Source organism: Typopeltis vanoorti, chromosome 8 (assembly GCF_054136105.1).
Source record: "Typopeltis vanoorti isolate ZY-2024b chromosome 8, IOZ_Tvanoo_1.0, whole genome shotgun sequence".
Classification (NCBI taxonomy): domain Eukaryota; kingdom Metazoa; phylum Arthropoda; class Arachnida; order Uropygi; family Thelyphonidae; genus Typopeltis; species Typopeltis vanoorti.
This window is the reverse complement of record NC_143556.1, coordinates 126,958,314-126,971,129: the sequence shown is the minus strand read 5'-3', so window position 1 is coordinate 126,971,129 and position 12,816 is coordinate 126,958,314. Positions and strand designations below refer to the sequence as shown.

Genomic DNA, 12,816 nt, shown 5'->3' with positions numbered 1-12,816 from the left:
GGACTACTGCAATCAAATTTGGTCACCTAGTTTTCATTGTCATGTGGAAACACTAGAGAGGGTCCAAAGACAAATAACCAAGTAATATCAGTACTCTGGAGTGATGGCTATGAAGAGCATTTGAGAAAATGTGGATTACAGAGGTTGATGGATAGTAGGTAAAGAGGAGATATGATCGAGACCTTCAGGTTAGTTAAGAGATTCTATCAGGTTAATACAGAAGAAACAAAAAGGTTGGATGTTAAGAAGAGGAGAATGAGAGGCCATCCCTGGAAGTTGTATAATGATGTGGTGAAGAAGGGTGTGAGAAGTAGGTTTTTTTTTTTTTTTTTACATGGAGAGTTTGTTAGTGAGTGGAATGCATAGCATGAGTGCAGGTAGTGTAAATGACTTCAAAGCTCATTATGATAGACAGGTTGCTGGTTGAGAGGGCTTTCCACAATGAGTCTGCTGACTCCATGGAGGTTACCAAATAATAATAATAATATCCTATTTCTCCTGTTTGTTAGTGTCTGCAGTCTACAAATTCTCAATGTCTTCATAATCAGTATCCCACAAACCTGAAATCAGTATTGACACTTTCCTTTGTGCACTCTCCACTGTATAAGAATCGCCAAGGAGACAGACCTGTGCAAATAGCCCAAGTGAATTCTTATGTAGTCCTTGTAAAGAGGCAAAATGACATCCTTAACTTTACATGTCAAAGTTTGTTTCAGCATTACAATTATCCTTTCAGGTATATTTGCCATTCTTATTATATGGCCCTTGAATTTCATCTTCTTATGTACTAAAACTCCAAGATCTCAAGCCTGATCACTTTCTTCTAGCATAATCCCACAAATATAATATGACATTGAATATCTAATTTAACCAAAATGCTTGATTTTACATTTTCGGACATTGAACTGATAGCCATTTTCCTATACCCAAAATTCCACCTATTGAAATCATTCAGCAAGTAATACATATCAGCCAAATTATCCTGCCTATCTTTGCATCATCAGCAAATAGCTGTATATCGCCTGTCAAATGCTTCCCAATGTCATTAATGTACAGATTGAATAACAGGTGCCAAAGACATATACAACCCATATACAACTTTTTGATATGTCAGTCCACCATCCTTTTATACGCACTAATATTTTAAAATCCAAATCCATATTCTCTAATTTATGCAACAGACATCCATTCTATATTCTCTCAAAAGCCTTTACAAAATCCAAAAGTATCATGGTGTATCCATTTCCCTTGTTTAACTCAATGGTAACATAATAAAATGTGAGCAGGTTACTAAAACATGACTTTCCCTTAGTAAACTCGTGCTCTTCATTACAAAGTAGAGATAACTTATAGATCGATAGTTGGATATGAGTCTTTGCACGACCCTTGTGCAATGGGATTACTATCTGCTATGAGTATCTGAAACAAAGGGAAACATTTGTTTCAGATATAAACATATCTGAAACAAACAAACATTTGTTGCCTTTATCAATATGTTGGGACTTCATATTGTCAGGATTAGTCATACTTTGCCATCAGAAGCAGACATATGGTACTAACTGGTATCGATAACTGTACATTATATAAAAAGCATATAAAAATACTTTTTAAAAAGGATATAAAAAGTACATTATTTTTAGGAAGGATAGAGAGGATGAGGTGTGTTACTAATGATATTGAGTGACTTGAATTCAATTAATGTTGAGACATGTGACTGTAATACTAGTAACAGTTTTTCATCTGTTAGTGAGTTTGAAGCCATCTGGTGTGAGGTGGAAGTTAATAAGATAAAATACATAGTGGAGTATTGTTACAGACCTAATGGTGGATCAATTGCTAGTGCTAAAGAAATGCATAACCAAATAAAGACAGTTGGGCAAAGAGTAATCATAATGGGCGAGGAGGCTTTAGTTATCCAATACAGTGAAATGTCATGGGAAGAATGAATCTGAATTTAATGAGCTGTTGCGAGACAACTTCCTCAATCAGCATATAACAGAAGAAACTTGAAGTCAAAGAGTGGTAGATTAGATGACATTGTCTTATGAGATTTCAGTTAGACAGGACTGTTCTACCTGCGGTTGTTGACATTGACCATGTGGTACTCACTTGGAAAGTGGCTAAATTTATGAATATTCCATTCAAATAAGAAGGTGACAAATGCAAAAGAGATTGTTGAACAAATGAGTGTCCATTTTGCTAAAAGCTATCAACCTGGTATATTGCAATATTGTGCTCAAATGATACTGCTTCACTGAATGAAGAAACTGATGTATGAGAAGGAGATAATAGAGCTGTTATGCAAAGTGAACAAGAATATCAGCACTGGTGCTAAAAGAGTGTTCAGTTGAACTGGCTATTCCTTTGTCTAAGCTATATAATTTAAGTCTTATAACAGGGAAGATTCCACAGGAGTGGAAAGAATGTTTGGTAATCCCATTGCAGAAGGGTGATGCAAGGACTGATGTATCCAGCTATCGACCTGTTAGTATCTCTGGAGTGGTTGTGAACATTTTCGAAAAGTTGAGGTTTTCATTCAGAAATGGGTTGATAGAGAATCTCTACTATGCAATGAACAGCATGAGTTTACTAAGGGAAGGTCATGTTTTAGCAACTTGCTCACATTTTATAATAATGCTAACATTGAGCTAGACACCATGATACTTTTAGAATTTTTTATGACTTTTGACAGAATAGAGCATGAAAGGCATAAATTGGACAGTATGGGTTTGGATTATAAACTGTTGGCATGGATAAGAGGATGACTGACTGACAGATATCAAAAAGTCTTATATGGGGGTATGAATCTGCAAGATTCAAGGTAACCACTGGTGTGTCTCAAGGACTGGTGTCCTTGGTCCATTGTTATTCAATCTGTACATTAATGACATTGGAAGTTATTTAGCAGGTGACATACATCTGTTTACTGATGATGCAAAAATAGGCTGGGTAATCACCTGATTTTTTTTATGGTGCAAAGACATTAAAGGTCATATTTTTCCAGGACACAGTTTATAGCAATAAATATTTTAAATGGTTGGTAGTATTTGTTGTTGAACTCATTTGTTCAACAATTTCTTCTGCTTCTGTCATCCTCGCACCATCTGCATTCAGTAAAGTTATTCTTTCATATTCATTCTTCCTTTTACTTGCAGCATAACAATAGAATTCTTTGGAGTTTTATTTAGCTAGCATAGCCAGTTTCTTTTCATACTTGGCCTTAGCTTACTATACAACACTTGTGACTCTTTTGGCCTGCTGCATATAATTTTCATAACAGACATCGTCCTTATGCACATGATAATCCTTCCATATCATCGTTTTCTTATGAATCTCTTGCTTGGTAATATTACACATCCATTTCACTCCTAATTCTTCAGACTCTAGGGACACATGTCTGATATGGCACTATTTAAGTATGTTTTAAACACTGTCCATGCACTGTTGATATCCTACCTGTATTTTGTCATAAATACTGTATTAGTCTGTAAAAGAAATTGTTGAGAAGGAATAAAAGATAATAGTGTGATAGGAAAGGTAGTCAGTGTGTGTTGCTCAGGTATATAAGAGTGATGAGATGAGGCAGAGAGCAAGAATTATGAATGATATATTAGCATAAATGTGTGAAGAGAAAGGAGTGCATTTTGTAAATGTGTGAAATGAGCTTGAAGGAAAAATTAAACTGTATAAGAGTGATGTATTTGAATGGTTTTGGTGTGTCATTTGAAGAGACTGCCACTGAAGGGAGAGTAATGAGTACAGAGAATGAATCTGAGCAATTAAAAAGGAATGTGAAAGAGTGTGAGAGTAAGGAAGGAGAGAGATTGAAGTAGTGCTTATGAATGAAGAAGTTGGTAGCATGAATGTGGAGAATAAGAGAACAAGCATGCATGGCAAACAGGGAAACTTGGAGACTCAGGGTGGACATGGGAACAAAGCACGAGAGAGGTTGATGTTCCAGGAAAATGTGAATTTATGTGTAGACAAAAAGGGAAGGGAATGACTTGGGATCTATGGAAAACAGTGTAATTTGAGGAAGATTCTGGAATGAATTAAATGAAAGAAATGGCTTGAGGAAAGTATGGAGAAGTCACATCTAATAAGTGGTATCTGTGAAACTTGTTATAGATCCAGGAATGAGCTGTTATGTTTGTATACAAATGGTTGCATTGATTGAGTTTGTTTACCCAAAAATTGTTGGAATAAGTGACACATGTTGGATGTGGATGATATTCTGACAGAAATAGAGATAGAAGGGTATGATGTATTTCCTGAAGATAAAGGAGATCTATGATAGAAAAAAGAGTTATGTCCATACAATTGGGAAAAAGTGGTGGTGATTTTGAGGCAGTATGGTGTTGTGATAGAAGTGAATAAAATGAAATAATTTGTTGGATGTTGCTATAGAACTGGTAAGGGTAATAAAAGGAAATTCATAAGCAAATTAGCCAAGCAAATGGGAAAAGGATGATCATGTGGGTTATTTTAATTACAGCCATGTAGATTGGGATGACTAGATAGCAACCAGAAGTAAAGAAACCAAGTTTCTAAAGTTTTTGAAGGACAACACCCTCAGGCAGTATGTAACAGATGGCACACGAGGATTTAAGTGTCTCGGATTTGATCACCTCATCAGAGGTTATAAATGAGGTGTCAAATCTTCCTCCGGTTGGTGTGAGTAATCATGAAGTAATTACCTGGGTCGTTGCCAACCATGTGAGGAGTTCCGTGAAGAAAGGGTATATAGGGAACTACAAGCTGGTGATTATGAGAAGCTCAGCAGGCAGCTTGTAGCTGTAGCATGGAATGAGGAGTTTGGTGGAAAGGAGATCAATGCTGTTTGGGTGATATTCAAGAACTATCTAGTAGAAGTATTGCCTAAATGTATTCCAAAGGTCAGAAGGTTAAATAAGATAGGTTTGAAATGGACAAATGAAGAGATTAAGCAGGCAATACAGAGAAAAAATATTATGGAGGCAACATAGGGTGAGTGGTAACAATCAATTCCATGAGGAATACAAAGAACAAGCGAGCAGGATGACTGCTTTGGTAAGAGTAGCAAAATTGAGGCACGAGCAACAGTTAGCTAATATAGCCCCTCCCCCAATAATAATAAAAAAAAATCCTAGGGAGTATTTTTTTTGTATGTAGCCAGCAAAAAAAAAAAAAGTCAGTATGGTAGAATTGCATTGATTGAAGAAATAATGTGAAACAAAGTGTCGTTCAGGTGCTATACCACAGGTTCCAGCATGGTATCTTAATACACTCTGGCAGAAGTTTGGACCCCTTTATCACAGAAATGTCACTTGGATAACCCCTGATTTGCAGATTATATAGTTTTTATTTGTAATGAGCAGTTCATAAAATTCTTTTCTTTGTGAATGTGACATCATGGAAAGTTTGAGAGCTGTGGATAAGGAGGACAGGTCACAGTGTCAAAGCTGTATAACTGAGAGGAGATCTCCACATAACCTTTAAAGGAATGCAGAGAACCAACCACAGCTTTTGACCTAATGTTCAATCCTCACCTTCTCATGATGAACCCTGTTAGGTATCTACCTGGATACTGAACGAATGAGGATGAGCTGGCAATTTGGGATTTAGCCAACCAAATTGTATTCTTATTGGTTTAAACCACAATGTAAATTGATGGTACAACATAACAAAATTTCATGCCAGCTGGAGCGTCATCCGGTTAAACAAGACCCTCCCTGTGGTCTTCACCAGGGAACCAGGGCATACAGCAAAAAGTCAGCTACTGGAACAAATCCTAAAACACACCCCAACTCAACATCACCAGAGTTCAAGATCTCTACTATCAACATAGAAAGCCTGAATGACAAAGAAATGGAGCTAGCTGAGGAATTGGATAAGTACCAGATCGACAATAGGGATGACCTGAAACAAAAAAAGACAAAAACTGGTGGAATCTTTCTGAGCAATAAATACAAAATGTTATTCAGGCTATGACAATCAAAGAAAAGGAGTAGCCATAGTATTCAACACTAAATATGAGGCTAATCTTGAATGCAGGCAATCTCAAATAGAGTGATGTGGGCAAATATCAGAATGGAGAGCTGGACAATGAGACTTAGTTGTGCCTATGGTCCCACACAGTGGTGCCCCCAAAGAAAAGAGAAAAAACACTAAAAAATTTCTAAAAAATCTTTTCCTAATTAAAATTCTTTTTTTTTTTTTTTTAATTTAAATTGTGTCATGTCATCTATTTCTATACTACTTATGAATTAGCAGTCATTGCAGATGCTCAGTCATAGGTCATATGTGATGTGCAGTATATATTCTCAAATCGCCTACTGAACTCTGGGTCCCCTCCAAGATTAAATCGTGAGTGCGCTACTGGTCCCACAAAAGGTTCTACTAAGGTAGAAGTGGGGGAATTTTTTTCACATCTCACCCACTCAGTTATTATTTTGAAGCAAATGAACAGGCTCTATCACTTAAGTGAAAACAGTTGTCTCTTAATTATGTCCTAGAAATAAAGTATTTCAGAGCATCCTACATAGATTAGTTTCTTTTCTCTGCTTTGGAAAGCTCAATATCACACTCATCAAACTGCCATAAGTCCTTTTGGTATGCTTATTAAAGAGATTAAGCAAGCTGTTGGCATGAATGTTGGCAACATTGCCTGCACCAAACATAACAGCATTCCTCCATGGTAGTTTTTACACTCCATCCTGCAACCTTGCACAGTGTCAACTACAAAAGTCTCATATTCCATTGGTCTACCTGCAATTGTTCAATGCATACAGAGCAGCCTGCTATGATTTCTTGCCAATCTATACTGATGGCTCCGGAACTGACGCCTGTGTTTCCTGTCATTACCATCTCCAACCAGATCCCACTTGATTACATTAATTATACAGCAGAGTTGCATGTCATGTAGCTTACACTTCTACATATTAAAGAAAGCTTCTACCAAAATGTGTAATTTATACAGACTTATTGAGTTCTTTACAGGCTATTTCCTCTCCTGTGTACAATCCAGATCTACTGCTGTATAAGGTGTTACACCTGTTGTACAAAATGAAGATCCTTAATTTTGATGTTGGTTGTGCTACATTCTCAGCCACATTGGAATTAAGGGAAGTGAGACTGCTAGATCAGCTCATATTTTTTTGATGTACTGTCTGACAGTACCATATACATACTATAGACAGTTTATAAGATCAAACCTAATTGTCTAGTGGCTGTTATGGCAGGAAGACTGGCAAACAAATTACATGATATTAAGCCTGAAGTTAAGCACTGGTGGTCTAATCCATCGCTTCCCAATTAACTTCTAATCCATCGCTTCCCAAGAAACGTATTTAACTTTTATTATTTATTTCTTTTTTGTTATTTTTTATATTTTAATGGAAAATTCACACATTGGTGTTGGTTCACAAACTTTGCTTCCTGCGTATTTCGGCACTTAATGAATATTAGTACATATTGCTTATTGATATGTTTCATTTCAAAGCAGTGGTTAATTGTATTTACTTCGAATGCTCTCCAGGGAAGCTCCAAATCTTCCTGTCCCATTCATCATGCGTTCAGTAATCAGGGACTGTTGATATTGACTTTATATACATATCAAAACTTGTTTTATATTATCACTGTCATCCGAGCTAGTTTTCTGTTACCAATAAAAGTTTCGCATATACTTTACACATGAAAAATAGCTTAAACAAGTTCATGTGGGGAGATAGTAACTCGCTTGCAGTGGTAAACAACACCCCTCCCTAACAGCCACTATACTGCAGAGGCAATTAAAAAAAAAAAAGTACTTTTATTATGCCAGTCAATAAGGTATGAGGAGTCAGTGTAATATATTTCTCAACAAATAGTGCAATTAGAGACAACTGGGATAAAAACACACTAATTAATGAATCACATTTCCCCTCATACAGAAACTATGCTGTATAGACTGAAACAAAACCATATGTTGCATGGGCAAACACATTATCTAACTAAAAACTATTGTTATTAATTAGATGTGTGTGAATTCAATTTCCAAAGGCAGCAATAAAATTCAACCAAACGTGTTAAAATTCGTAAAAGTGTTAAACCTAAGTAATATATATATATATATATATATATATATATAATGAATATTATGGGTTTCACGTATGGAATTCGGTTGAAGAGAGTTAGAATTTCAACTCAATTGCCAGCTATGCTTTTATCTTTCGGTTGCACGATCTTTTGTTAATACCGCACCAATCATATGCACGTTTTAATAACCTGCCTTTGCTGTTTGTTTCGCATTAGGCTTAAATTACCTTAAAGGGAGAAAAGTCACAAAAGAGAAAAATGTTCCTGGTCCGGGGATTCCCTTATTCAGGTAATATTCACTAATTTCATGTTATCAGCCTGTGGTGTGCCAGTATCGGTAAGTGGTGATATTTGATTTATTCTATGTTAAAAAATTTAACCCTGAGATGGATAAGTGGCTGATAAAAAAAAATTCCCGCGAACAATCAGAAGAAGCAGAAACAGACTCAAAAAAAAAAAAAAAAGGACAGTATTTCATATTTTACCAGAACAGCCCGCATCGTCTTCAGAACCAAACAGTAAGAGGCAAAAAATGTAATATATGCATTTGATTTTTGCAATATTCACTGTGTGTATGTTTTGTATTAAATATAAATACAATAAATATTATAATAATATATCTCTCTATTACAATTTTCTTTCGAGGGGGGGGGCGTGAAATATTTTAATTTTTGCAAAGGGGGCCCTGACATCCAGAAGTTTGGGAAGCACTGGTCTAATCAATGTAGAAAGAGAAGAGAGAAAGTTCTTCTTGCTAGGGTCTGCATAGGTCAGTCATCTTACACATTCTTATTTTATCTCTCACATTTTTCACACACAGCTGGGTCATCAGAGTATGAAAAATGCAACACTTATCTTACCATTTATCATATTTTGGTGGTGTCAGCACTTCACAAGGGAGAGAGGAATGAACTTTTTACCTGTCTAGCTGAGCCATATATATACTCAGGCAGATGTTATCAGACTCGTAAGTCAAATTTCATGATGTTTTTAGCTTTTTAAAAAGAATTAATTTGTACAAACACATTTGATTTCTATATGTAGATACTGCATTGCCCTACTTAATTTTTGTACATACCTATCATTTACTAACTTTTCTCTGATTGTTTATTAATAACCTTGCATAGTGCTGTAACCTTTTGCTATGCTGCAATATGATTTTTGCTGTCCTTGCACCAATAAACCATAAATCAACAAACCAACCAATTGCAGAGTTGTTTTCATGCTGTTTCATACTGAAGGTTGACTAAGGATATTTTTTGTTGCTGTTTTTATTAATCCTAAATTTTTTATTTTTTTTGTGTGTGTGATATAGAAGCCCTGCTCTAGTGAACAAATATGGAACTTCTTTCAATCAGCTTCAGTTCTCCTGGAATCAGGATGGGAATCTTACACTAGATGATTGAATTCATCTCCTTGCCCATGGGCCTAAGATCTGTGCCCTGCCCAGCATGGTGGAGAGCTATTTGCAACATGTTGATTGCCTTATTGGTTTTAGTAAGTAAATCTTGAGTGTGCTAGTTCTCCCCCCCCCCCCATTAGAAAATAAACTTGGTGTTCTTGAAAGTATGCAGGAAGCTTTTAGCAAATGAAATTTGTGCTTTAATTTTACTCAGTTGGGAATAACATTTCTACAGTGTTTTAAAAAAGGCTATCATATTAAATTGCTTTCGTTAAATTTCAGTGTTAATTTATCCAACTGATGTGTCTTTTGTGCCAGTAAATCTGTGTACTAACAAGACTTGTATGAATTCTTATAATTTCTTATTACGCACTTATATGTTAATCATTGCCTCAATATTTTTAAGATAATGGCAATCTGTACAATCTCATAACTGAATGGTAACCAAGAGGTGATTTTGTTGATATTGAAAAAAAGGGGGAACTAAATTATATCATTTCAGGATCTTAGCAATCATATCAAAGATGCCTATGATATGTGGGCTAAGGACTCGTTCTTTGGACAAACAGCAGGTTCTGTTGAAGAAAGTCTACAAGAACACCACTCTTATATTAACCATAATAAACCTGAAAATTCCTGACCTGTTTAGCATGGAGTGCACACTGATCACGATATCCTATAGTCCAATACCTAGCTTTTAAATTTCTGCAGGTTTAGGTTTGAGCAGTTATTTAGAGTGCTGAAGCATTTCTACACTGCTCAAATTTAAATTGAAATGACTGACTTTCTGTTGCCAAGATCTGGGAGAGAGTCTCATCCTCTCGTGGCAAGCAATAATGTTTCTCCCCAATTTTAATTATTATTTATTTTTATTTATTAAATTTTATTTTATTTCAAATCACTTAATTTAAAATTTGGGGCTTAATTGTAAGCTTATTTGATTATAACCACCCACTAGGTGGCATCACTTGCTACATATACATCATCATCATCAAATTCCTGCCATGTACCCTCAAGGGGTGTACAGGATATGATAGTACTACATAAAAAAAATTACATCATTATTAATTTCCTATCTACAATTTTCCTCCAAATCAGTCTGTTACTTGTCAACACTCCAATATTATCAGCTCTTATATTTCTATCGTCTAAAGCACTTTGTACCGTATCAATCCACCTATATCTTGGTCTTCCTCTCGGTCGTTTTCCTGCCAACCTGGCAGAGAACACTTGTTTTGCTAATATATAGAATGATGGTACAAATTATACATTTAGTTTAATCCTTTATCCAAGTGTAAGCAAACAAAGTTTGCACCTGAAGTATCTTCATGACTAAAGCAACTCGTGGCAAAGGTGGATCAACCTTCACATCACTTGCCTTAGTATCCCATAATGCAAAGCACATCCTTGCGGACATGTATAATGCTATGCATTATGGGAAGGGTCATTACCCAGGACTCTTTCCCTGTTCAAGTGCAAGGTTACCTCTCCAAAAACTCTTGAGATCCCTCTGGATCACCCAACAATGAGCGACCCACAGGATCATAAACTCAGCATTGTTCCCCTCAGTAACAGGCTCATCCTGCCACTGAGAAGAGCTCTCAGCACTGGCCCTGCCTCGAGGCAGGCAGGCAGGCTCACCCCACCACCGAACAGAGCCACTCATATTTCATCTGGGGAGGGGGGGGGTAACAGCAATAACTGTGCCTCAGTTGACTTCATGGGCCACAACATTGTCATTCATTACCCAAGCTTCCAACCTGTTTCAACATTTATTGAGGTCTCTTCAGTGGGAGCCAGACCCAGAGGTGGTACCAAGGTTGAAGCAATGCAGAAGTCATATTTACCTATACGAGTTGCCAAAAGGTGTCACACCTTATTTATAAATTACTCTGGATTAGAGAATGATGTTGGAAGTTTTTTCCCACTTGGTTAGACTATAAATTATATATTTAGTTTAATCCTTTATCCAAGTGTAAGCAAACAAACTTTGCACCTGAAGTATCTTCAGGACTGGAGGACTAGGGCAACTTGTGGCAAAGGTGGATCAAGCTTCACATCATTTTCTTTAGTATCCCATAATGCAAAGCACATCTCCTTGCAGACATGAAGAGACCTCAATAAAGGTCGAAACTGGTCTGGGTAGTGATCTTTCCCATAAACTGCATATTATTATTGTTATTATTATTATCATTATGTGACACTTCCAGGAAGTCCAAAGACTTATCGAGGGAGGACCCCTACTCCACAACTCTCTGTCTCCACCAACCGCAACTGCCTTCATCATCTATGCCAATGCCATCTACCTCCGACCAGCACTTTCATAGACATTCACAAACACCCATGCCCTCGCCGGGATTTGAACTCGCAGCTTTTCAGCTGGAGAGCGGACACGCTAACCATTCGGCCAACCAGGCCAGCAGTGTACATGGAGATGTGCTCTGCATTATGGGATGCTAAGGCAAGTGATGTGAAGCTTGATCCACCTTTGCCACGAGTTGCCCCAGTCCTGAAGATACTTCAGGTTCAAACTTTGTTTGCTTACCCGTGTGTTGAGGCTTAAGTGCTGTGCAGAATTCATGTTGGATGCAGGATTCATGGTTTAATGGAATAACTATGAGCACTGAGAAAGGATTAAAAATAATTTTAATACTTCCATTGGAAGTATTGAAATTATTTTTTATTAATTATATATTATAATATATAACTTTAATATATTAATTATTAAAGTATTAAAAATAATTTTAATACTTCCATTGGAAGTATTGAAATTATTTTTAATCCTTTCTCAGTGCTGATAATTATTCTATTAAACCTCCAACATGAATTTGTTTGCTTACACTTGGATAAAGGATTAAACTAAATATATAATTTATAATCTAACCAAGTGGGGAAAAACTTCCAACATCACTTGCTACATGGCCCAGCTCTGTAAATTGGATTAACATTTTTTTTATTCTTACTAGAATATTGTAGTTAGGTATTGAGGTATTGAGGAACTGTTTGATTAATAATTCAATGGAAATTATCTACTTCTAGTATCATGCTGGAACAGTTGCAAATGTTCGAGAAGCAGTGAAAAAGCTTAGTGAAGAACTGAATACACCACATTATCCTGTAGCTATTGCTCTAGATACCAAAGGTCCTGAAATTAGAACTGGTCTCTTAGAAGGAGTAAGTATGTGTTTTCAGAATGCAATTCTTATGCATTGAAATGTGTATTTTTATATTTTAACATAAGAATTATTTTAGTACTGAGAATTCATGTTGCAGTTCATAATCATTTTATCAACAGAAAGTAATTAAAATCAGTTGAAATTGCTGAAAATTTGAAGTAATTTCAACCGATTAGAATCACT

At 36.2% G+C, this 12,816-nt stretch overlaps 1 protein-coding gene across 1 annotated transcript in view; it reads left to right on the top strand.

The window, feature by feature from the left end:
* LOC150104339 (pyruvate kinase PKM-like) overlaps nucleotides 1-12,816 on the top strand; it is a 241,265-nt gene that overhangs the window by 60,706 nt on the left and 167,743 nt on the right. The window contains exon 4 of the mRNA XM_090396925.1: nucleotides 12,497-12,631. Coding sequence (XP_090253051.1) covers nucleotides 12,497-12,631 — 135 coding nt within the window. The remainder of the gene's footprint in view (nucleotides 1-12,496; nucleotides 12,632-12,816) is intronic.